General features: G+C 38.8%; 1 protein-coding gene across 2 annotated transcripts in view; it reads right to left on the bottom strand.

The window, feature by feature from the left end:
* Positions 1 to 27286, bottom strand: part of LOC134529244 (L-threonine ammonia-lyase) — a 416545-nt gene that overhangs the window by 387937 nt on the left and 1322 nt on the right. Inside the window, exon 2 of one of the 2 annotated variants that reach the window (XM_063363142.1) lies at positions 8416 to 8652. The exons of the other annotated variant lie outside the window; for it this stretch is intronic. Within the exon in view, the coding sequence (XP_063219212.1) occupies positions 8416 to 8433 (18 nt within the window). The 5' untranslated portion in view covers positions 8434 to 8652. The remainder of the gene's footprint in view (positions 1 to 8415; positions 8653 to 27286) is intronic. 2 annotated transcript variants of the gene reach the window in all.

Raw genomic sequence — 27286 nt, 5'->3', positions numbered from 1 at the left:
TATCCAGAAACTCTGTCAAGAAGAGGAGGACTATGTCTGTAAAGGATCTGGTTGGTCTCTGTCTAGTATAAACCGATTGGAGCTAAGAATTAGTCATTTCATGCCTATGCGGACCTAAATGTTTATAATATTGCTGGCTTTCGCAGGTGTTCGTGTAGTAATATATATATTATGTAATAAATATTAAGTTTGTGTAAGAACTTGTGGTGTTTTATTTCTCGAACCGTCACTATTATGTTAAATTGTTGTTCTATTTAATTTTTATGAATCATCTAGGATCCTACCAAGGACCTCAGACGATCCAATTAATCATTATTTTAATGAGTGAATTTTTTGATGAATTTTGGATTTTTTCCCGAATTTCTAGCTAAATAATTACACGGTTCCAAGATGGCGCCCAAATTTTAAGCTGGCAGGCACCTCAGTAATGATAAATGATTACTGCTTTCTAGCGGGTAAAACTTAGACCAGTATGATGGTAATGTACTCTATAAGACGAGTACGAGCACAAGATGGTGTCCTCCAGCAGACGAAAACAAGATGGTGGCAATGACCTCTAGCATGTGGTAGCTCCTGGTAGCATTTACTGAACGCAAAATGCCGGATTCATGATTGTCGTCAAAGTAAAAGTAAATTTCAAGGTCAAGGTAAAATTTCAAGGTCAAGGTCAAAGTTCAATGCCAACAGTTGAGGTTAAAGGTATGGTGACCAGAATATTATACTAACATGATATCAGCACACTTTATCATTCTAAAACAAGATGGTGGTCTCCAGCAGATAAAGACAAGATGGAGAACATGTCGTCATGCCAGCTAATGGTATATACCTGTATACCTTGGTATTGGTGGCGGTAGATCAGTCTGTAGGTAGCTTCTGTGGAGGAAGGATCTGTTGTTTTTTTTTTTGCTCTTAGCAGTTTTTAACCAAGGACAGTAATCGAACTGATCATTCGGTATTCTAATAAGTAAATTTTATTAATGAATTTTGGAATTTTTCTCGATTCTTTATCATTAAAATTATGGATTTTCAATATGGCGGCCGTCACGAAAATAGCGCAACGGTGGTTTTAAAGATTTTTATTATTTAATTCGGTTGATTAATTTTTTTAATGATTTTTTAATTTTTTCCCGATTTTCTAACATAAAAATTATGGATTTTCAAGATGGCGGACATGACGTCATGCTAACTGGCGATATATATACTTAAAAAAAAGTGGTGGGAGTCAGTCTGCCTACAGTCACTGTGAGGGAAGGATCGGTCGCTAAGTTTATTTTTTTTCCCTCACCAGGTTCGAATCAAGGACTCCGAGCTCCGTGTTGTAAATGTATGTTTTTTAACTATTTTTATTACAATTTTACTAATTGTATTTTTTATAAATTTTAAAAAAAATTACGTAAAAGTCGGATAGTAAATAAAAAAGTTAAAGATGGCAGGCGTAATGGAAATTGCAACGATGACGCCGTTATTCAAAATGGCGGAAAACAAAATGCCAGAATGTTCGAGAAAACAAAATGACGTTATCCAAAATGGCGAACCCAAGATGGCGGATCCAATATGGCCGGCGGGGTCAAGGTCAAAGTCATGGTACTACTTGTCCCGTTACGCTGTGTCCCGTTACGTTCATTAATACAAGAAGGCGGTCATGGAATCCTTATTCCTAAAAAATGGCTTATCGGAGGCTTTAGACATGGATGCTTAAGACGTTTTTAGGAAATTTTTAGCCTCTGGTATTTTTATGGACTAAAACCGGAATTTTTCCCTCGCAACGGGTATTTTTTCCTCGAAAACGAGAAATTTTTCCTCAAAACTGTAGTTTTTGAGTCATTTTTGAGGAATTTTCAGGAATTTTTGAGACCAAGATAGCCGCCGTGACGTCACAGAGGTCGGTCATTGACCCGGCACCAAGCACCACAACCAGATGCCAGTCCCCGGTGCCCCTATTATATGCTACTTAACTGTCTACCGTAAACATACTATATATATATATATATATATAGTAAAATGTATTACATTTTTATTTAGGCTAATCAAATTCGGATTAGCCATTTGAAAGAGTTGTTTGTTACCCGTTGCCTGGTAACTTTTTCCCTAAGTTAACAATCAGAATTTTAGTACGTTTTATTAGCTGTTTCTAGTTACTATTAAATAATTTAAGTAATGTTAATTTTTAGTTCTGTTAGTTTTACAGTATGTTTAAATTATTAATTTTTTTTAATTTTAAATAATTTTTAGTTAATTTTCTTGTTCTAATCTGCGCTTGCCCTGCACGCGTGATAAATATTCCCGCTTAAGTTGTTTTCGGACCGAGCCGAGTGCGCTCGCAGCGGAAACCTAAGTTGTCCATCAAGTTCTGTCCCTGCGCGAACACGCCCGAATATTCACCTTCGGCCAACTTCGGGATTTGTTTTATTTCTGCGCAGGAAAAATGAATTCAAATATTAAAAGTGGTTGGTTAGGTTAGCTACATTAAAACACTTTAAAACACTATGGACGATTCGTTAGGTTAGTATAGCTACATTAAAATAAACAGAGAAATATAAATATATATAAATAAACCCGAGGTTGGCCGAAGGTGAATATTCGGGCGTGTTCGTGCAAGGACAGAACATGATGGACATCTTAGGCTTCCCGCGCTCGCAGACGTGCAAGAAACAAAGGAACAGCGGCAGTGCGTGCTCCGGTGCGAACTACCGGCGGCCTGAGGACTTGTAATTTCGCCGGTTGCGAGAGCGGAGGTCCGAGCTGCCTGCGGCGGACGACGACGGCGAGGAACTCACACCACGAGTTACGAAGGACGCCTCTGGACGCCTGCGTCGTGGAGTAAAGTAAGCTTGACCACTCATAAATTGATTTAAGTAGTTGGGAACGGAAAATACGCAAATTCGGAAGGATGGATTCTAGTGTGATTAAGCATGCTGTTGTTTTGAATGGGATAGCTACAAGTTTCAACATGTGTAGTTTGGTTCACGAATTTTGCTACGGACGTTTATATTGCTAACGAAAAGTTATGAATAAGTTGTCTTGCAAACGGAAAAATTTTTGAGCTATTATAGTAAATTATGTTTTCCACCTTTTCAAACTGACACAAAGTGGAAACCGTTAACTGACCAGGTAGTGTGATTCGGAGTTTATAAAAATACTGTGTGCACAAACGGTAAATTTTAAGTCTACGAATTAACGAAACTGTTACGAATTATCCGTATATAAAATCCAGGAATGTACGTGAAAAAGACAGTTGGGTAAGCGTGCTTATAATTGAACTTTAAATGCATAATGAACAGAAAAATTCTTATGAACTTTAATGTAGTAGAGCTGTATTAAAATTGTAGTTTTTAGATAGTGTGTTGGATTATTACTTTTTTATTTAGCCTGGTAATGAAATAAGGAGTTTATTATGTCACATGTTTGTATTAACATGAGATTTGCTTATCTTTATTGTGCTATTATGAGGCATGTATTTTAGTCACAATATTTGTATGAATATTAGTAGTTATAAAAAATATATTTTTGAATGATTGTTATGGAGCATACGGACTATAGAAAAGGTTTAACATGTGCAAGGCATGTTACAGTATCTCACAACAGTCATGGTCGGTTTCACGATTGCAATTGAATGTAATAAACTGCAGAAAGTTAGTTTGAAGTTTAGCTGGTTTGTTTTCCTTTTATCATCACTATCCATTAGGATTAGATGTTTTTCTATAAAATTTTGATGATAATAAGGTGCTGATAAATTTCTGTAATCTCACATTGCTAGCTCTAGATAGGAGGGGGGGGGGGGGGGTGGTTAAACTAAGGCTTCGGCGAAGCGAGTGTAGACAGCTTGTTTTGGACAGCTATGTGATTGACCCTCTTGATAGCGTGCGTGCGAGGAATTTTTGTCGGCCTTGACCGTGGAAGTAAGTCAAGGTCGTGACAGTGTGTTAGATTTTCTTTCACGGAATATTGCCATAACCATTCAGAGTTTGTTATAAAATGTGCCAATACCAGTTCAAATATTTGAAATTTTTAAAAATTGTATACGTTTACTGTAAAATGAAAATTCTTGTTTTATAATTTAGCGAGCTGTTATTCATTACCTTCCTAAAATAAAATCAATTTTTACCACTTTTTCTAACATTCACTCATCATATTCTAACCCTACATCACTGTATTCATAAATGGGTATAACAATGTATCATTAGACAAAAACATATTTTTGTGAATTTGACCGACTGTAGTTTATGTAAACTTATATTTTTACATTTAAATATTTGAAAATGTTTAATGATTATTTCTGAAAGTAAATCTAACACTTTTCAAATCCCAGCTAATTTTTCCTAGCCTCAGGATATCTATAATTATTAGAGTATTTGTACGGTAAGTTAGCGAAAACTTAAAGAAACACAAAACGTTATATATCTCCTTAATGAATGTTTTTTTTTTTAAATTTTACAATACAGTTTTTGTTACTTTTTAACTTTACAGTATTTTCCAGGGATTTGGTTACTCAGAACGGAGACATCGTGTGTATTACGGAGTCGGCTCCCGTTTATCCGCCTGGTGTATGGCAGAGACGTTAATATTCTTTAATTTTTTTTTGCAATGGTATGAGAAATTGTTAAGATGGATGCGTTTCAGGAATGTCAATTTGAATTACGTCACAGTAAGAACGTGAATGTTAAACTGATCGAATAAAAAAAGGAAATGAGCATAGATTAAAACAAAAAGAGGGCGTGACCGGTCGCAGGACCTACCGGTTTGAAAAGATAAAGTTGCCGTGCTGCCTGAGAAATAAACAGACGAGTTTCCAGGTGAAAGCTATTACTGGATGGTTTCGTAACTGTCTGCCGCAGGTGACGGTGTCGTCTATATTTCTTCATAGCTGTAAATTCCTCTTCGCTTAAAACTTCAATTCAGACACCAAGTAAAAGCATAGAACACACACAAAACTTTTTTTTCTTGGGCTGCCGGTTCATCACGACAAAATAAATTGGAAAACCCTATATGACTTAACGGTTCTAAGTGCTTCCCAAGGCTGGTTTACATCTTTGAAGTTGGAGCTGAACCACATTAGAGAAAGTATTTAAGATGTAACACTGAGCGTCTGGACTATGTTGAATTGAATGAAGTTCTACAACTACTACGAATTTCATCGCAGTGGCATAATTCCATAGTTGAAATAATTGGGGTAGTAACACATCAGAAAAGAACGTGGAAAATAAATATACACACACAACACATACATATCTATGATAGCGTAAAAATGTGGGTAGCAAGCATATGGATGTGAGAAACATCGATATGTAATAAATTTACATTCGAATTTCTGTACTGCTAATATTTGAGTATAATAGCGAATTGAGTAGCATGTAAAAATGCATTGTAGATATGTCAGGTAGCGTCACTGTTTATAAAGCGTAATGTTTTTGGTAGTATCTATATGTATGCATTAATAGATGCAGCAAATGATGTTGGAAGCATCTGAATGTTCATGGCATCTTAAAATGGACAGAATCTGGATGTGCATGGCATCTAGATGTATGCTGCATTTAGATTTTGAAAAGCATCTGAATGCGGTTATAAATTGCATATGGTTAGAATCTGGATGTAGGTGGTAAATATAAATATTGGTAGCATTGTCAATTCGGTAGCAACTTGAAGCGAGTAAGATAATGCGTGCAGTTGTGATAGTTTGATGGGGAAATAAATTACTATTCAACTTATATGTGACCTGTAGTCATTAGAGTTAATAAAATATTAGGTTAAAATGGACAGAAGAACATTTGAGATTGCAGTACAATTGTTGGTAAGGTTAAAACGAAAGATTTTGGAAACCCTACTTAAGATTTACTTTCGTATGAATGTTGTAGATAGGAACCATATGTAACTAAAATTCAAATGTTTTACTTTGGTGCAGCTCACACTATTGGCCGTGGTTTGCTTGAAGAAACCTTTAGCCAAAGAAATTTCGAATCACATTAAATTCATTTAAGACGATCTGCAAGTTATCAGCCAATGAATGGGTAACATTTTCTCAAGTATGCATACGATTTAGGAGTCTATCCTTAAGATCAATGAACTCGTGAATTTTTTCCATCCCTATTAATTGTGTAATCTTGTGCTGTACTTGATTCAAAATAAAGTGGCATGGGCTAGGTGTGTTTTATCAAATGCAGTGATCATGTACATTTGGGAAATTATGATTATCATTAGAAACCCGGGAATTTCGCGGATTCTTCTGGCCTCAGGATAGAATTCAAAGTTATAGGTGTGCTCTACCCATGTTTACTTTCCCATTGGTTGATTTCTTAGCGAGAACATTTTTATCCGTGTTATTTGGCAATACCTGATTCGCTTACTTCTCTCCTAGCTGGGCATCATTGGCTCACGGTCGTAGAGGGGCGTGTCCAGATAACTGCGGTCCAATCATGAACACAGTGCGACAGTGTGGAGGTTTGCATTCTAGCTTGCGACTCAATAAATCCGCGAAATTTCCGGGTCTATAATTATCAATAATATTTACATAAAAAGGCGAATATCGTTAAAATTTATTTAAAATAAAATAAACTAGCTTCAGTGCTATTAAGTGTCAACAAATTAAGTCGCCGCAAGTTAGACTACAAAACTTCATACTGTGACTGTGTCACTTATTTTGACTGTGACACAATAGTTAACAGTAAAAAATAAGCGAGTCTGTGAGTCCCATTGGTGGAGAACGATATTTTATTTTAATAAAATCAACTGGTGGAAAAGCAAGTATTTTTAAAGAGAACCGAGGATGTTAAATGTTATGGTGTCAACAAATGGATCCACTAAATTCCTGGGATCTCGAAATATGCATTATTTTTTTGGGAAATTCTAAATTTACGTTATTTGGCGACAGTCAAGAATTAAAATATCTGTTCACTTCAAATACCTTTAAATTTGTATAACGAGTTATTAGGCATGCCCCGGAGGACTTAAAGCCAATCATAAACACCTAGAAAACATCTGACCGAATTATGTTCGACCTGGAGGAAAGATAAAATATGCAAACAGCTAATAAACGTATTTCATTGATTGTGTTACGTATACGTTTGTGGAGTCTAGCCTGACAGTAGAAAATAACGCGAATTTTGCAAATCTCAAATCATAGGTTACAAGATAGTATAGGTAGCCTATGCTAGGATATTTAAACAAAACATTTATTCTCGACTGTATTTAATTGAATGTCATTGGCCATGATGTCGGACCGTTTAAAGTCCTACCTCTGGCTGAACACAATCCATGACAAGATTTTGGGGGGATAAAAAGCAAGTCAAACACTGTAACCCTTCTTCCTCCTAACTTGGAAGAGGGGTTGCGTCCCCGACTCACTCTGGGCGCGAAGGGAAATTCCAAATAATATGAAAAGGTATGAAAGGCTACACAATAAAAAATTCCCCATACCAAAGCCCAGGGGTCAGGCCAAAAAACTCTAAAGCAGACAAAGCAGAGCAAACATAATTCCAAATAAAGGCAAGACTTTGGGTAATTACTATTAAAAAAAAGATAATTTTCAAAAATTAGCATTTACTATATATAACAATACACGTTTGGTTACAAAAAAAAGGCGATAATAATGGCAGTCACTTAACCCATTCTCAAAAATAATCATTACAAATTCAATATTATAAAAATATAAATAACGACAACATATAAATATGTATATAAATATAAACAACGGCCTTATTAATAATTAAATGATCACAAGGAAGGTCGTGAGGTGTGGCCACAAAAAAGGTTAAATGCAAGATGGCCTACCTTAATACCAATTATAAAAAAATATATATAAATCTATATAAAATTCTATATAAAATTGTACATAAAATGTTCTAATACAAAACATGAATTAAACGTATTTCTCAGTTCTCATTAATTGTTCTCTTCCTTGAAATAATTTGTCACTACAAGCTTGCCATTATGTTAACATTCTAGACGTCCGCCGGCTCGCTGACCTTCTTCAATAAACTAGAGAGTGTAATGCCTCGTCGACATACTGTTCCATAAAAATGAATAAATAACGCACTAACATCAGTCCGTGCGTGCGGCAAAACTCCCTCGCATACACTCTATAATACTGCAGAAAGTCATTAGAATTAGTAAAGTCCAATTGAAAATACGCTGATTATGCCAATGTCTCAAAACGTTGCTACAATTTTCCAAAACGCCGAATTATTTTAAAAATAAACTTTCGTGTCCCACAAAACGGGCAAACGGGCGACCGTTAACAAAAACACGTCATCACATCAACAATGTGTGACATTAAAAACATGGGCCTCTTCTCACAAAAAGGGGGCAAAAGTTCCGTCCAAACTAGAAAAGTTCAGCATGGGCATAAAATCAAATTACGATCTTCGCAACAGTTAGTTTATCACCACGAGGGAAAAATTCAATGCGGCCGCCTCTTTTTACCTTGTTCAAAGTGTGCATCGTCAGGCAATCCCTTGCCCTGTCGTCCTGCGTGGTGTCTCCATGCTGACCCTGCCCATAACCGCCCGCTGCCGCCCGGCTCTTCAGTCCGCGCCGTCACATGCTGCGTTCTCCCCACGATTACCGCCAATTGTCCTCGCTTCCAGCTGATACCTCCCACTCCCGGCCGGCCGCATCGGTGACGTCATCGCCAAACCGCCGGGAGCGCACCAAGTGGAACTCATGCGAAACACAATCGATATCACGTAACTACCAATCCATAGTTACAAAATAAAGCGCTTAGCTTAAAATAAAATATTAACAGTCACAACCATTATTTAAAGAGATGAATTAACATCAAATAAAAAATGAAAACGTAAAAATACGTAAAATAAAACTATATAAAACTAAAAGCCAGTAACCTCAATAAAGCAAAATTAAATTACAAGGTTAAATGTGGCCATGACGGCCACAACCTCCGCCTAGAACAAAAAAAAAAAATTTAAACAGTAGAGAAAACTTAATGATAAACACAAAAGCTTATAATAAAAAAAATTTATACAAGCGTTATTACCAAATTAAAGAAACTGTAGTCCCTTTAACCTTATAAAGGGCAATCAACATTAATTTTAGGGACTCCGCCTTACAAACATTTTCAAATGACTAACATGGGCTTTTTTTACCTTATTATTTCTTTCAACGTCTTCCAACAAGACAGTAACCTGCCCTAAAAACTTTACAATCTTATACGGCCCATCATACTTATTCTCTAGCTTAGAACTCTTATACCCAACTTTGTCACTCAAAACAAATTGCCTGCAGAGCACTTCGTTACCAATTTTAAACGCATTATCGACTCGCCCCTTATTATAAAACTTACTCATTTTCTTTCTAGCCTTTTGCAAATTTTCGGCTGCTTCATCCCACATTTTTTCTAATAAACGGGGGCTTCGGGTTTCCAAAAGGGCCGGATGCAATCCCCAGCAATTAAGTAAGGGATGGGGTACATTCCTTCCCAAAAAAAATTTCTGATGGTGTGAATTTAGTACCGCTGTGCATGGTCATGTTGAAAGCTAAATTTAGTACATGAATAACGCTGTCCCACTTTCGCTGGTTACGTTGATGGAAAATCGTGAGCGCCACTTTAACATTCTTATTCACTCTTTCAACCAAATTCGGGTTGGGGTAATAGGAACTTGTAGTAATATGTTTTATGCCCCAATATAAGCACATGACTTCAAAACATTTACTCTTAAAATACGCAGCATTATCCGACACTATTTGCTCTGGGCTACCAAAAAGGCCCCACACTTTAGTTTCTAGAGCTTTAATAATATTCTCACTTTTCATATTACGCAGGGGCATGAATAAACAAAATTTCGAAAAACCATCTACCGCTATGAGTAAACAATTATTCCCTCCCAACGATCTGGGTATAGGCCAGTAGCGTTAAACACAAAAATCACCCAATTCGGAAATAATTCCTACAAAAGGTTTTTTTGCGCCAATGGCTTCATTTGTGGCCCAATATGACTCTCCTATGTTTTCCCCCTCGGGGGAGTTGTGGAAAAGTGGTGGGGGGTGAAAATGTACCCCCAAAAGGGATACTTTTGCAGTTTTTCACTTGTATCTCCTGAACTTAACAAAATTTTGAAAAAGTACCTTTTATAAAAGTTGTAGAGAATTAACTTCTGTGTAGAATAAAACCAGGAAAAATGTTTTTGGACCACCCGTTGCTAAACTACAAAAGGTGAAAGTCGTATCAATTTCTTAATTTTACGAATAATTTTCGTTTTAATATCAGTTATACTTAAATATCTTCGAATTAACCTTTTTATCAAACAGTTATTTTACATAACATTTTTTAAGAATTAAATTTTGCTTTGAATGGGATCCAGAGTGAATTTTTCGGCCAACGCGTTACCAAACTACAACAGGTTAACGTTGGACAAGTTTTCAATTATAGCAGAAATGGTTGGTTTCAACTACACTTGAAGCAAACACATGAAGGCATGAATTCGATCGGTAACAATCTAACAACAGTCACGGCACTAACTGCCAAACAAAAAATTCCTACACGGTGTCAACCGCCAAAATAAAAATCCCTGCTCACAACTCGACCTTAACACTAGCACCAAAGGGCGCCCGACATGCAGAGACATCACACGGTGCCTCAAGCAACTACGCCTCGGACGCCGCGTAACGGCGCCCACAGAGCGCAGGTAAGGCATCAAACCACGCAAATGCAAGAAAAACTAGCAAAAAAAGTGACCTACAGTTATATGATAAACATGTTTCCGCGCGATACAATATGATGGATACGTGTGCTGTGTGTGAAGTGACAATAGAGAAGGGTGAGGCTGTGACTGTGAAAGCAAGATGAATCAGAACGTTGGTTGAGTGCAGTAAGAAACGAAACTGTCACAGAGCCTTTGAAATTGGGAATTCGTCAATGCTTACATTGGTGGGACAAAACTTTGACCAAATCAAGTTTGTCAGAAAGAATCGTGTCATGAACATTCAAGGTTTCAAGTCAAAGTTTACCATTCATGGGGAGGATGTACCAGTCAATCCTGAGACAATATTTCACCGTATCGCACTCCTCAAGAAATCTGATGAAGAGCTAAGGGAATTCTTCCAATACGAGCTGGCACCATATCCCCTGTCTTTATTCGATGAGGTTGGAATGAGGAAGGCACCTAAGTCTGTACTTTATGACTTTTTTGATCCTGTAGGAGAAGTTAACCTCGATGGAGCGCCTCATGTCATTGATGAAGGATTTTTATTACACCGAGTGGTATGGAAAATGGCGATGCCTTTCAATGTATTATCAACAAGTATGTTGATAACTTGAAACGCCACTACAACAGAAAAGCTACCACTGTGGTTTTTGATGGCTACCCCGAAGACCTGCGTACCAAAAGCATCAAATCTGCAGAGCGGCTCTGCAGAATGAAGAGGTACATTGCTCCTGAGGTCATTTTCACAAAGTCAATGGTGGTGACAATGCCCCAGGAGCAATTTCTTTCAAATGACAGGAACAAGGAGCGACTCATCAGCTTTCTTACTGAGAGGCTGGAAAGTGAAGGCATATCAGTCAAGCAAGCTCGTGAGGATGCAGACCACATGATCGTCACCACAGCCATTGAAGTTGCCCATAGTCATGAGAAGGTTGCTCTAGTCGGTGAGGATATGGATTTGTTGGTCATCCTCACTGCTCTAGCCACACCATCAGCTAACATTTTTTACCTCAAACCAGGAAGAGGAACAGCACCACAAAAAATATTTACCCACCAGAGTTGTAAACTCGCCGACGACCTGAAAAAGGGCCTCATTTTCCTCCACGCCATTAGTGGTTGCGACAAAACTTCTTCATTTTACAAGCTGGGCAAGAAGAAAATAGTGAAACATGTGGCCAAGAATGTGCACCTTTTAGAGGACATCAAACCCTTCTTTGATCACGATTCACAACCTCAAGCAATTGCAGAAGCTGGGCAAAAGATTTTTGACCACCCTCTATGGTGGTAGAACAGAGAACAATCTGGACAAGGTGCGGTTTGACCTGTTTGCCAAATCCCTCATAAAATCTAAATTCAATTTGGCTTCCCTACCACCAACCATGGAAGCAGCTCGCCAACATTGCTTCAGAACCTACCTCCAAGTTCAAATGTGGTTAGGGAACCAGATGGATCCGCTCCAGTGGGGATGGCAGCAGTCCAACTTTGGACTTGCCCCTGTTCTTACCTCCAAGGAACCAGCTCCACAGTCGCTTCTGATGAATATTTCTTGCAAGTGCAGCAAAGGCTGTGCAGGTTCTTGCGGCTGCAGGAAGGCAGGTTTGAAATGTTCGATCATTTGTGCCAGTTGCAAGGGGACCTCATGCACAAACGCGCTCCAACTGGTAGAATTATTGGAAGATGCCGAAGAAGATGTGTATGGAGACCTCGACATTTTGACTGACAATGAATCAGAAATGTTAGACATCGACCAAAACGTTGAGTCCTTTGGTCCAACGGCAGAGAAACGTCGAAGACTTTAATTTTATTTCAGCACGTCTATTATTAAATGCTTATGTTCACCCATTATGTATATATGTTTTAATTTAGTGACAATTTTTCATGTTAATATAAATATACTAATTTTGTATAATATATTATTGTTATCCTGTTTGTGACCAAATTCTGTACCTGAAGTTAAAACAACCATTATAATTAATGTTGACAGTTGGGCCAATTGGCTAATTTTTCATTTTTGAATAAGACATCGTCTAAAACCTGTAGTTAAAACCAACCATTTACACTGATATTGAAAGTTGGTCAAACTTTCAGCTGCTGTAGTTTGGTAACGAATTATCCAAAAAAAAATTTCTTGGTACCATTCAACGCAGAGATTAATGCTCTATAACTCTTATGAAATGTACTTTTCAAATATTTTGTTTAGTGTGGGAGATAAAAGCAAAAAACCGTAAAAACACCCCTTTTGGGGGTACATTTTCACCCCCCACCACTTTTCCACAACTCCCCCGAGGGGGAAAACTTAGGAGAGTCATATTGGGCCACAAATGAAGCCATTGAAACAAGAAAACCTTTTGTAGGAATTATTTCCGAATTGGATGTTTAACGCTACTGGCCTAGTAGGGGTCCAAAAATGTCCAAATAAACCCTCTCCCAAGGTCTAAAAGCTTCAACAAAATATTTACCTACCTTACTATTTCTAGATTGCTTAGTGCGCTGACAATCTTCACAGCTTAAAACATGATCTTTTACCTCTTTTTTCAAACCTGGCCAAAAAAATTCTTTAGAAATTTTATCTACAGTTTTTTCGATTCCGCCATGCGCGCCTAAATTAGAGTCATGGTAATACCGTATTATCATTTTTCTTACCCCCTTCGGAACAAAAACTTTCTGTTCTCCGTCTTTCATCCAACACAAAAGGCCGTCTTTCATTCCTAGATATTTAGTAGTATCCTGCCCCAAACACGCTATTAAATCTCTAACCTCAGGATCCTCTTTTTGCATTTCGCGCAAATCTATAAATCCTTGAGGGAATTCCCTTAGCACGTTACATTCTTCCTTCTCTTCATTTTCCCTTTCCTCATTACCGTGAAACTCCTGTTCATCAAACATGCGCGATAAGGCATCTGCCACCACATTATCTTGCCCTTTCATGTGTTTGAGATCGAAACGAAAACGCGTTAGGTGCATGATCCACCGCCCTATTTTCCCTAGTTGTCGCGGGTGGGAAAAAAGCCATGTCAAAGCCTGATTGTCAGTCCATAATTCAAATTTCTCGTGTTCGAGGAAACTCTCAAATCTCTCCAGCACAAATATACAAGCTAATGCTTCCTTATCATAAACACTATATTTTAACTCGTGCTTATTTAGAGACTTGCTAGCATACATAACCGGTTTTAAACCTCCCTCACGCTCTTGCAACAAAACTGCCCCCAAGCCTATTCCAGAAGCGTCCACTTGCACAATGAATTTTTGCTCAAAATCCGGAAGTATCAAAATAGGGGGTTGGGCTATGGCTTTTTTTAAATTCTTAAAAACTTGTTCTTCCTCTTTCCCCCATACAAACTTAACATCTTTCCTTTTTAAATTATTTAAAGAAGCGCATAAGTTAGCGTAATTTGGTATAAATCGGGAAAAATAACCCATCATTCCTAAAAAGCGCATCACTCCCTTAACATTTCGGGGGGCCGGGAAATTGACTATGGGATTTATCTTATCTTGGTCCATGAGCAATTCACCTTCCCGGATTATGTATCCTAAAAATTTTATTTCACTACGGGCCCAAACAATTTTTTTTTTTTTTGGATTTACGGTGAAACCCGCTCCTCTTAGTTTTTCAAGTACTTTCCTTATATTCTCTATATGTTCTTCAAAACTATTCGAAAATACACAAATATCATCCAAGAAACTTATTATGAATTTATACTGATATTCTTGTAATATATGCCCTAAAATACGCGACAAACACTGGGCCCCAAAATTCACCCCAAAAGGCACTCTAGTCCATTTAAAATGCCCCCAGGGAGTGACAAACCCGGTAAATTTCTGACTACCTGCTTCTAATTCACATTGATGAAACGCTGAGTTTAAATCAAGCACCGTGAAAAACTTGGCTTTCCCCAAATATTGTAAAACAATTTCAACTTTAGGCATGGGGAATGGATCTAATTTTACCCTCTCATTAAGAAGGCGATAGTCAAGAACCAAACGATATTTACCCTTATTTTTCTTATCTACTAAAAAGGCTGGTGAGACAAAATTGGATTTAGAAGGGACTATTACCTTATTACTAAGTAAATCATTAATAATTTCTCGAAAGGCTTTCATTTTAGGCGGGGCACATTGATATGGTGCGCATTTGATAGGGGTTTCATCTACCAGCACGATTTTGTATGGCATTAGAGTACATTTGCCAATTTTCGTAGTGACAACATCATTATATTCCTCACTTAATTGCTGTATCTGCAATTTTTCCTTCTCGCCCAACCTTTGCTTCAGGCCTTCCATTCCGCCACAAACCACCTTTTCCCTTTTTTTACTCCCCCATAATTTTATCTTAATTTTATCATCAAAACCAAACCTCATTACTTTCTCGCTACACACTATTACAGCTTTACTATCACTTAAAAAATCCATTCCCAGAACTACTTCATGAACCAAATCAGGCATTACCCAAAATTCACGCATCCAAGATAAATGTTCCAATTTAAAATGTAAAAATACTTTGACATTTACCTGAACCTTCTGCCCATCCGCCATAGCCACATTAATACCTGGGCTACCTTCAACCTTAGCTTTCAAAAATTTATGATCGCGCACCAAATTACTTAAAAATTTCTGTTGGATGAAACTACAACTAGCCCCCGTGTCAAATAGAGCTTCTACCTCTCGATCATACAACCTAACTTTGACACACAAACCTCGTTTTGCCTGCATGACCGCCAAACTATGCTTATTGTTAAATCGATATTTTTTTATTTCTTTTCGGAAATTACATTTCCTGCTACTATGACCATCTTTATTGCAAAAACCACAAACTAATTTTTTCTTGCGATTACATTTTCTTATCAAATGGTCCATGCTACCACAGCTAAAACACGCCTTGTGCCTTTCCGGCTCCCTTTTCTTTTTAAAACAAAATTCTTCTGAATGACCCTTTTTGCCACAAAAACCACAAACCAATTTAGTCACCCTCGAAGTCGAACAATCCTTAGCAAAATGCCCTACCTTATTACACTTAAAACAAGTCTTATCCAATTTTCTACTATCCGACGTTCCAGAGAAATCCGGAACCCCTCTTCCAAGTTAGGAGGAAGAAGGGTTACAACCTGCGCCACTCTGCTGGGCAGAGACTTTGGACTTTTGTGATTTTGCTGACTTTTTTGGCCTTTTTAATAATGGCAGTTTTTTGATATATAAACTTCCGAAAGAACAGGTTTATGCTAATTTGCAAGCAGCGGGAGTAGAAGGTAACCTTTAGGATGACCTAGATACCTTACGAAGGAAATTAAGTACCCACATTAAAGAAGGGAGGAATAAACCCATTGAGGAAAATGTGGAAATTTTTGGTATGAGCCAAGTAAATTCTTTGAGTACTGCTGTGCAAAGTAAATTACTTTTCAAAGAACTTGATAGGCTACCATCTTTATACTCTGGCGATCCAAGGGAATTAATAGTTTTTTGTTTAGGGGTACAGAGTTTGAAAAAGAATTACTGTATGCAAAATGAGCGGGATTTGTTGATGTGCATTTCAACTAAATGTAGCGGGATAGCTAGGGACGTAATTACGTCAGGCATTAATGAATCTGTTGGATGGTCGGTTGTCAAAAAGAAATTGTGGGAACATTTGTGTCCTAAGAGAGTCAAGGATGATTTAATTAAGGAATTGATTTTCCGTTTTCAGAAGGATAATGAAAGTACCTTAGAGTTTATACAGGATATAAAAAATCATGTAAATGTATTTGATGTTCAGTTAGATGATCACCGTTTTGTAGATATTATTTTGGAAAATCTAAATCCTGCCGTTAGACATGAATGCACCTTTATTGGTAGACCTAAGAGTGTAGAAGAACTTAGTATTTGGGCTATTCAGGTTAATAATATGTTTTATACTAAATGTGAGTAGATGTATTTGGTTCGTTCTGGGACAGGGGGTGGGGGCTGGGGATTAGGGATTATGACACTTCCTTCGACTATGCACACACGAAAAAGTGTCCCGTTACGTTCATCAGCCATGTACGCACGAAACAATGTCCCGTTACAGTAGTTGGAAATAGGGGGTTCAAGAACAGGCGGAGGAGCCAGGAGCCGGCCATCTTGGATGACGTCATCGGCGGCCATCTTGGATGACGTCATCGGCGGCCATCTTGGATGACATCATCATGACCTTTGACCTTGACCTTTGACCTTGCCAATCTATGCTAATCTATGCCAATCTATGCCAATCTACGCTAATCTATGCCAATCTATGCTAATCCGTATGCTAATCTATGCTAATCTGTATGCTAATCCATGCTAATCTGTATGCCAATCCATCCGCTATTTTGTATTTCTAGAAATTTCCACCAACTTCGAATTGTGACGTCACCGTTGCACTTTGTGTCACGGACGCCATCTTGGATTTGAATTTTTTTTTCGAACTTTGAAATTCGATGTAAACATCAACCGCCATCTTGTTTTCGTCTGCTGGTGGCCGCCATCTTGTTTTCGTCCGCTGGTGGCCGCCATCTTGTTTCGTCTGCTGCAGGCCGCCATCTTGTTTCCGTCTGCTGGAGGCAGCCATCTTGCGACGTCATATAGTTCTGTTGGTCGCCACCAGATAACAGCAGGGATTATTTTTTTTTTTTCTTTAACTAAAATAATTTCAGTGCCGAGGCTGGGATTCAATCCATGGGACGTGAAAACGTCCAGGATGTCGTGGTTACGAGGCGGACACCTTGACCACTTGACCACGAGACCAATTGGGATATGGTGTAATAAATAATCTATATATGCCACGTACTGACGTCAAGTTTTATGATAAAAGGGGGGAGGGTGTCTTTGCCTTCCCAAATGCATGAAATTCAAATTATTATTATACCATCGCCATCTTTAATTCCAGCACAGACTACCATATGGCGCCAAATTCAAAATATTAGTTAGGGAGTCGGCAGGCAGGTGTCGCATGCCGCCATCTTTGTTCTCAAGTTGGCTGGTAGATGTCGCTAGTATCGCGCGCCAAATTAAAAAAATTAGTTGCCATAGGCGCCGCCATCTTGGTTCTCAAGTTGGCTGGTAGATGTCGCTAGTAACGCGCGCCAAATTCAAAAATTAGTTGCCAGAGGCGCCGCCAACTTGGTTCTCAAGTTGGCTGGTAGATGGCGCCACCGTCGCCAATTTTTAGTTCATACAATCGATACCAGATGACGCCACCATCGCCATCATTAGTTCCTAGTGTTGCTACCAGAGTGTGCCACCGTCGCCATCTTTAATTCTTAAAGTTACCGCCGGAGCTCGCCACCGTCGCCATCTTTAATTCTTACAGTTACTGCCGGATGGCGCCAAGTGTTATGTAGTCAGTCTAGACAAGTCGGGATAAGTTTGGAACCTGTAGCCATATTATTATTAATTAATAATGTATGTTTATTAAATATGATAGAGTATTTATAAAATATTGGTGTCGTGTAGAGACTCTCTCTTCTTCTCGTAGTGGCGGAAGACATCTCGAAGGTAGTGTTAGAATTTATGTATTAAAGCAATCACTCTAGCTGAGGAGGTTAATAACTTATAGTTACAATTCAATAATAGCGGCAATTAAATGTTTTGAAATTAAAGCAAACAACGTAAAATGTTAAACACATATTTATTTAAATCTTATTACAAACAGCAAGGGGTAAGAACAATCGATGATTTAAAAGAAGTAAATAACAAGTAATAAAAGTACATAATATTCACACACTGCACATCATAGTGACAAAGTCAACATTAACTCGAGGCCCAATTATACATAGTAGTATGGGTGGTCGAATAGCCAGAATTTAAGTAGCTGAACATTACAATGGACGCAATGGAAGTTTCCAGGATGCTGAATGTCAGACTGGTTGTAACAACCTTTGGTGTCGTAGTACACACAAATTTATAATTCGTCTTCATCACTATCCCCCAAGCCACTATCCGTTCCTTCATCCACATCTTCGTTCGCCTCTTGCGCTTCCTTTGCGGCCTCGATGCAGGTAATAACAGCCTGATATAATTAGGTAATAAATTCCTCTTCCTCAGGGAACTCAGCGAGAATGTTGAGGGTGGAGGATGTAAGGTGGTAATGTATATCATTAAAGTCCATACCTATGTAGCGACGTACTACCTCCATTACAAATTCCCGAACATCGTCCATCGTAACACTGTTTAAATTACAATCGCAAACACTCTCCGCGTAAACACTGGTGGAAGCCATGTTGACTGGAGCTTGGTCAAAGCAGAATGAATTCTATACCTACCACGTTAGCATGGAGATGTCGTCAGAGCCCCCCACACCACTGGGCGGCAGTTACGGTGACCCCAGAACTCGCTCGAAATATCCTGCACAACACATTCCAAAAACATGACGTAGCCTATGGTTGACGGCACAAACACCCTGAGTGGCTCTGTGTGTTTCCTCCTGCCCGAACACGCGCTGCTGTGAAAGCCTCTTCCCAAGCACAGACGTCACTCCCGCAGCAGACAAAACAGGCGTATGCTACAGGAGCTAGAACAATTGAATAACCAAATATATTTAGACTACCCAACTACATAAATGACATGAGATAATTCCTGTGCGATAATCGTACTTTAAATGTTGTAATGTATGTATAAACATTAATCATTCCGAAGTACTTGAAAATAAAAAAAATGTAAGTGAGGTGTTATTCACCTTTAGCGCTTCTCGATTTCTGTATCTGCTACCCACGAATTAAATTGAGACGGGAAACCCCACCATTTCACAAAAGACCAGCCATTTCTTCGTTTGAGAACTTTCTCCACCAAATATGTGTCCGGATACATCGTAGGCTGGATCTCTTCAGCATAGAAGCCACCACGAATAGGCTTGTGGTCCAAGTCTTCGAGGTAGTAGGTCTTGGGTTCCGATTCACGAACGTGTGTCACACGGAAAAGTTCAGAACTCCAATTCGCCGTGAAACCTTTCTCAAAGACACCTTTCTGCTTGGAAATTCTCACAATGTCACCAACATTAGCTTCATGCTTGCGTGTATCTTTCTTCTTCGTGTTGGTGAATACAGTCCCAAGTAGACGATCATCCTTTACATCTTTAGGCTTCATTTTCGTGGTAGAATGCACTGTGGAATTATATTCACAAATGCCACCTGCTTATTGGCTACTGACTCGTGATACCTGTCAACTGGGGCGCTTGCGATTCGATGCTTTTTTGGTTTTGCTTAAGCAACATGAGAGTTCTAGCACAAGCCCGCTTGTGAACTCTTTGCTTAAGCAACATGAGAGTTCTAGCACAAGCGGGCTTGTGAACTCTTTGCTTAAGCAACATGAGAGTTCTAGCACAAGCCCGCTTGTGAACTCTTTGCTTAAGCAACATGAGAGTTCTAGCACAAGCCCGCTTGTGAACTCTTTGCTTAATCAGGATTAAATTTGGAATTTTTTAAAAAAAATTGGTAATTGATGATGTTTATAAACGACATCATCCCTGATGGTTTTCTCTGAGTGCTTCTATTTTATTTTTATTAGGTGGAATTTTAAAAAAAATCATTATTCAGTCAAATAATAATAATATATACCCTGAGAAATCTGAGAAACACTAACTGGATGAACAAACTACCTTCTCCTTGGAGTCTAGCGATGCCATCCCTGTATTGCGATCGTTAGTGAGAATCCTGCATCCCGCATGAAAGAAAGAAATAATATTTACCTGCAAGCAATACGTGGTGTCATCTGTTGTTGAAAAGCAGAACTACTTACAACAAGTACCTTTGCATGAGATAACTCTCGCTTAAGAAATATTTAAAAAATTATATTTAAGTAATGGTTCCAATTGGAAAACTGTCTGTTTGTATCTAACATTAGTCACAGTAACTAATATGAATCCTGATTCGGTGTCTGTCGCTGTATCGAAAGGACACAGGTGTAAGTTTTGCAGCAAAGAATTTATCTTGAGAAAGAATGGAAGACAACACCAGAAGAATGACTGTGTTAAAAATCCACTACGCAATATGATAAGTTGCGTTCGATGTAACAAGTCGTTTACGCGGAGAGAGAGCTTAAAAAGACATGACAGAACTTGTAACGTTAAGCCTGCGTACAAGACAGAGTACAACGATGGATCTACTGGACTAAGGAATAGTGATCTGCATTACGACAATAATTTTCCTTGTCTTGAGAGAGATTATGTTCGTGGCTCTTCCGATCTCGACGAAGAACTTAAATTTAAGGACGATGATGATTTATGGAAGAATGAAGACAATGGAAGAATCCTTAACGTGAAAAGTGAGAATACATTCCAGCCGAATTCAAGTAGATCTTTCTTTTTTTGTAAAAATGATGGACTCCTAAAAAGGAAGCATGAAGACGATAATGGCACTTCGACATCATCGATATCGAATTCATATGGTAATCTGGGTGAAGAGGATGTCTTCTACAGTGATTGTAACAGTGACTCTGAGGCTGTTGACAAAAGCATAGACTGTGATGAAGCACCTAAAGCTGACAAGATCGAAGAATGTAACGGTGTCCTGAGACCGAAACGATGGAAACGACGTGTTATAATAAATAAATCTGATAACGCTTATTATGATCACTGGGACGATTGTGATATTAAAAGTATTTATAATAAACAAGCAAGTGAGATGGTGGTAGAAGAGATTGATTACACATCGTGGAAAGATCCAAACTTATTGGTTGAACGGCTAAGACTTCTACATGGCTCGCTTTGTGCAGGAAACTATTCGTGCATAAAAGAAATATCCTTCATACTCGAAGAACTGAGGAAAGCTGGCTACATACAATAATGGCTTATTTTACTTCTATTTGTATAATCTTAAAAAATAAATTAAATATTAAAAGTAAAAATTTAATGTTTTTATTTCTTGCATTCTGATTTCTAACTAAGACTTAGTTCTCGTAACTTGTGTTACCAAATGTGCTGCCTTTTGATGGTGCTTCCAAAATGTGCTTCCTTCTTTTTGTTGATGGTGCTTCCAAATGTGCTGCCTTTTTTGATTGTGCTTCCAAAATGTGCTTCCTTCTTTTGTTGATGGTGCTTCCAAATGTGCTGCCTTTTTTGATTGTGCTTCCAAAATGTGCTGCCTTTTTGATGGTGCTTCCAAAATGTGCTTCCTTTTTGTTGATGGTGCTTCCAAAATGTGCTTCCTTTTTGTTGATTGTGCTTCCGATTGTGCGTTGTTTCTATGATTGTGCTTCCTTTTTCGTTGAATGTTCTTCCAAAAGTGCTTCCTTTTTGTGGACTGTGCTTCCAAATGTGCTTCCTTTTTGTGATTGTGCTTCCAAATGTGCTTCCTTTTTGTGATTGTGCTTCCGATTGTGCTTCCTTTTCTATGAATGTGCTTCCGATTGTGCTTCCTTTTTGTTGATTGTGCTTCCGATTGTGCGTTGTTTCTATGATTGTGCTTCCTTTTTCGTTGAATGTGCTTCCAAATGTGCTTCCTTTTTGTGGATTGTGCTTCCAAATGTGCTTTCTTTTTGTGATTGTGCTTCCAAATGTTCTTCCTTTTTGTGATTGTGCTTCCGATTGTGCTTCCTTTTCTATGAATGTGCTTCCGATTGTGCTTCCTTTTTGTTGATGGTGTTTACAAATGTGCTGCCTTTTCGTTGATGGTGCTTCCTTTTTGTTGATTGCGCATAGTAAAATATGTAGTGACTGAATATTTACTAGTTCAAAACCTCTTGGTGTTACTAAAATATTTTTCAAGGTTGCTTGGTCCTTTAGTATGTATTAAGATTTCATGATGGTCTAAATGACTGTAATTATCTAAAGACGAAGAAGGTCCTGCGGTTCTGAAAATTCTAACCTATACGTCTGATATTGTCATGACTCGGTCTCATGGTCCATAGACAATTGGCCTGTATGTGTGGCTTTGTACATGAATGATTTATAGGTTATTCAGATTATCGAATAATTAGACTTTCATGTAAGGCATAGCGGTACTGTATTTAATTCGATGGTCGGGTATATTGTCTTGAGTTGTTTTTCGTAGAGTGAATGATTAATAAATTCCACGAAATGTAATGGAAAATAAAATATAAAATATATTTAATATTTAGTTACACCTGTCACTGGTCAAGCAGTGCGTTCATTACTTCTGGAACTATTAAGTGGTTGATCACCTCGTTCGAATGTTGGAGGCCGCCAGCTAGGCGGGGGGGCAACAACGGTACACGTGACTGGACTGATTGGTTCACAGTTTATCTGAAGGACTTTGAGCCAATGAAAAACCTTCAACCAAAAAAGCATCGAATCGCAAGCGCCCCAGTTGACAGGTATCACGAGTCAGTAGCCAATAAGCAGGTGGCATTTGTGAATATAATTCCACAGTGCATTCTACCACGAAAATGAAGCCTAAAGATGTAAAGGATGATCGTCTACTTGGGACTGTATTCACCAACACGAAGAAGAAAGATATACGCAAGCATGAAGCTAATGTTGGTGACATTGTGAGAATTTCCAAGCAGAAAGGTGTCTTTGAGAAAGGTTTCACGGCGAATTGGAGTTCTGAACTTTTCCGTGTGACACACGTTCGTGAATCGGAACCCAAGACCTACTACCTCGAAGACTTGGACCACAAGCCTATTCGTGGTGGCTTCTATGCTGAAGAGATCCAGCCTACGATGTATCCGGACACATATTTGGTGGAGAAAGTTCTCAAACGAAGAAATGGCCGGTCTTTTGTGAAATGGTGGGGTTTCCCGTCTCAATTTAATTCGTGGGTAGCAGATACAGAAATCGAGAAGCGCTAAAGGTGAATAACACCTCACTTACATTTTTTTTATTTTCAAGTACTTCGGAATGATTAATGTTTATACATACATTACAACATTTAAAGTACGATTATCGCACAGGAATTATCTCATGTCATTTATGTAGTTGGGTAGTCTAAATATATTTGGTTATTCAATTGTTCTAGCTCCTGTAGCATACGCCTGTTTTGTCTGCTGCGGGAGTGACGTCTGTGCTTGGGAAGAGGCTTTCACAGCAGCGCGTGTTCGGGCAGGAGGAAACACACAGAGCCACTCAGGGTGTTTGTGCCGTCAACCATAGGCTACGTCATGTTTTTGGAATGTGTTGTGCAGGATATTTCGAGCGAGTTCTGGGGTCACCGTAACTGCCGCCCAGTGGTGTGGGGGGCTCTGACGACATCTCCATGCTAACGTGGTAGGTATAGAATTCATTCTGCTTTGACCAAGCTCCAGTCAACATGGCTTCCACCAGTGTTTACGCGGAGAGTGTTTGCGATTGTAATTTAAACAGTGTTACGATGGACGATGTTCGGGAATTTGTAATGGAGGTAGTACGTCGCTACATAGGTATGGACTTTAATGATATACATTACCACCTTACATCCTCCACCCTCAACATTCTCGCTGAGTTCCCTGAGGAAGAGGAATTTATTACCTAATTATATCAGGCTGTTATTACCTGCATCGAGGCCGCAAAGGAAGCGCAAGAGGCGAACGAAGATGTGGATGAAGGAACGGATAGTGGCTTGGGGGATAGTGATGAAGACGAATTATAAATTTGTGTGTACTACGACACCAAAGGTTGTTACAACCAGTCTGACATTCAGCATCCTGGAAACTTCCATTGCGTCCATTGTAATGTTCAGCTACTTAAATTCTGGCTATTCGACCACCCATACTACTATGTATAATTGGGCCTCGAGTTAATGTTGACTTTGTCACTATGATGTGCAGTGTGTGAATATTATGTACTTTTATTACTTGTTATTTACTTCTTTTAAATCATCGATTGTTCTTACCCCTTGCTGTTTGTAATAAGATTTAAATAAATATGTGTTTATCATTTTACGTTGTTTGCTTTAATTTCAAAACATTTAATTGCCGCTATTATTGAATTGTAACTATAAGTTATTAACCTCCTCAGCTAGAGTGATTGCTTTAATACATAAATTCTAACACTACCTTCGAGATGTCTTCTGCCACTACGAGAAGAAGAGAGAGTCTCTACACGACACCAATATTTTATAAATACTCTATCATATTTAATAAACATACATTATTAATTAATAATAATATGGCTACAGGTTCCAAACTTATCCCGACTTGTCTAGACTGACTACATAACACTTGGCGCCATCCGGCAGTAACTGTAAGAATTAAAGATGGCGACGGTGGCGCGCTCCGGCGGTAACTTTAAGAATTAAAGATGGCGACGGTGGCACACTCTGGTAGCAACACTAGGAACTAATGATGGCGATGGTGGCGTCATCTGGTATCGATTGTATGAACTAAAAATTGGCGACGGTGGCGCCATCTACCAGCCAACTTGAGAACCAAGTTGGCGGCGCCTCTGGCAACTAATTTTTGAATTTGGCGCGCGTTACTAGCGACATCTACCAGCCAACTTGAGAACCAAGATGGCGGCGCCTATGGCAACTAATTTTTTTAATTTGGCGCGCGATACTAGCGACATCTACCAGCCAACTTGAGAACCAAGATGGCGGCATGCGACACCTGCCTGCCGACTCCCTAACTAATATTTTGAATTTGGCGCCATATGGTAGTCTGTGCTGGAATTAAAGATGGCGATGGTATAATAATAATTTGAATTTCATGCATTTGGGAAGGCAAAGACACCCTCCCCCCTTTTATCATTAAACTTGACGTCAGTACGTGGCATATATAGATTATTTATTCCACCATATCCCAATTGGTCTCGTGGTCAAGTGGTCAAGGTGTCCGCCTCGTAACCACGACATCCTGGACGTTTTCACGTCCCATGGATTGAATCCCAGCCTCGGCACTGAAATTATTTTAGTTAAAGAAAAAAAATAAAATAATCCCTGCTGCTATCTGGTGGCGACCAACAGAACTATATGACGTCGCAAGATGGCTGCCTCCAGCAGACGGAAACAAGATGGCGGCCTGCAGCAGACGAAACAAGATGGCGGCCACCAGCAGACGAAAACAAGATGGCGGCCACCAGCAGACGAAAACAAGATGGCGGTTGATGTTTACATCGAATTTCAAAGTTCGAAAAAAAAATTCAAATCCAAGATGGCGTCTGTGACACAAAGTGCAACGGTGACGTCACGATTCGAAGTTGGTGGAAATTTCTAGAAATACAAAATGGCGGATGGATTGGCATACAGATTAGCATGGATTAGCATACAGATTAGCATAGATTAGCATACGGATTAGCATAGATTGGCATAGATTAGCGTAGATTGGCATAGATTGGCATAGATTAGCATAGATTGGCAAGGTCAAAGGTCAAGGTCAAATGTCATGATGACGTCATCCAAGATGGCCGCCGATGACGTCATCCAAGATGGCCGCCGATGACGTCATCCAAGATGGCCGGCTCCTGGCTCCTCCGCCTGTTCTTGAACCCCCTATTTCCAACTACTGTAACGGGACATTGTTTCGTGCGTACATGGCTGATGAACGTAACGGGACACTTTTTCGTGTGTGCATGGTCGAAGGAAGTGACATAATCCCTAATCCCCAGCCCCCAGCCCCTGTCCCAGAACGAACCAAATACATCTACTCACATTTAGTATAAAACATATTATCAACCTGAATAGCCCAAATACTAAGTTCTTCTACACTCTTAGGTCTACCAATAAAGGTGCATTCATGTCTAACGGCAGGATTTAGATTTTCCAAAATAATATCTACAAAACGGTGATCATCTAACTGAACATCAAATACATTTACATGATTTTTTATATCCTGTATAAACTCTAAGGTACTTTCATTATCCTTCTGAAAACGGAAAATCAATTCCTTAATTAAATCATCCTTGACTCTCTTAGGACACAAATGTTCCCACAAATTCTTTTTGACAACCGACCATCCAACAGATTCATTAATGCCTGACGTAATTACGTCCCTAGCTATCCCGCTACATTTAGTTGAAATGCACATCAACAAATCCCGCTCATTTTGCATACAGTAATTATTTTTCAAACTCTGTACCCCTAAACAAAAAACTATTAATTCCCTTGGATCGCCAGAGTATAAAGATGGTAGCCTATCAAGTTCTTTGAAAAGTAATTTACTTTGCACAGCAGTACTCAAAGAATTTACTTGGCTCATACCAAAAATTTCCACATTTTCCTCAATGGGTTTATTCCTCCCTTCTTTAATGTGGGTACTTAATTTCCTTCGTAAGGTATCTAGGTCATCCTCAAGGTTACCCTCTACTCCCGCTGCTTGCAAATTAGCATAAACCTGTTCTTTCGGAAGTTTATATATCAAAAAACTGCCATTATTAAAAAGGCCAAAAAAGTCAGCAAAATCACAAAAGTCCAAAGTCTCTGCCCAGCAGAGTGGCGCAGGTTGTAACCCTTCTTCCTCCTAACTTGGAAGAGGGGTTGCTCCCCCGACTCACTCTGGGCGCGAAGGGAAATTCCAAATAATATGAAAAGGTATGAAAGGCTACACAATAAAATATTTCCCATACCAAAGCCCAGGGGTCAGGCCAAAAAACTCTAAAGCAGACAAAGCAGAGCAAACATAATTCCAAATAAAGGCAAGACTTTGGGTAATTACTATTAAAAAAAAGATAATTTTCAAAAATTAGCATTTACTATATATAACAATACACGTTTGGTTACAAAAAAAAAGGCGATAATAATGGCAGTCTCTTAACCCATTCTCAAAAATAATCATTACAA

This window comes from Bacillus rossius, chromosome 2, assembly GCF_032445375.1.
Source record: "Bacillus rossius redtenbacheri isolate Brsri chromosome 2, Brsri_v3, whole genome shotgun sequence".
Classification (NCBI taxonomy): domain Eukaryota; kingdom Metazoa; phylum Arthropoda; class Insecta; order Phasmatodea; family Bacillidae; genus Bacillus; species Bacillus rossius.
Note: the sequence above shows the minus strand (reverse complement) of the source record. Positions and strands in the feature narration are given on the sequence as shown.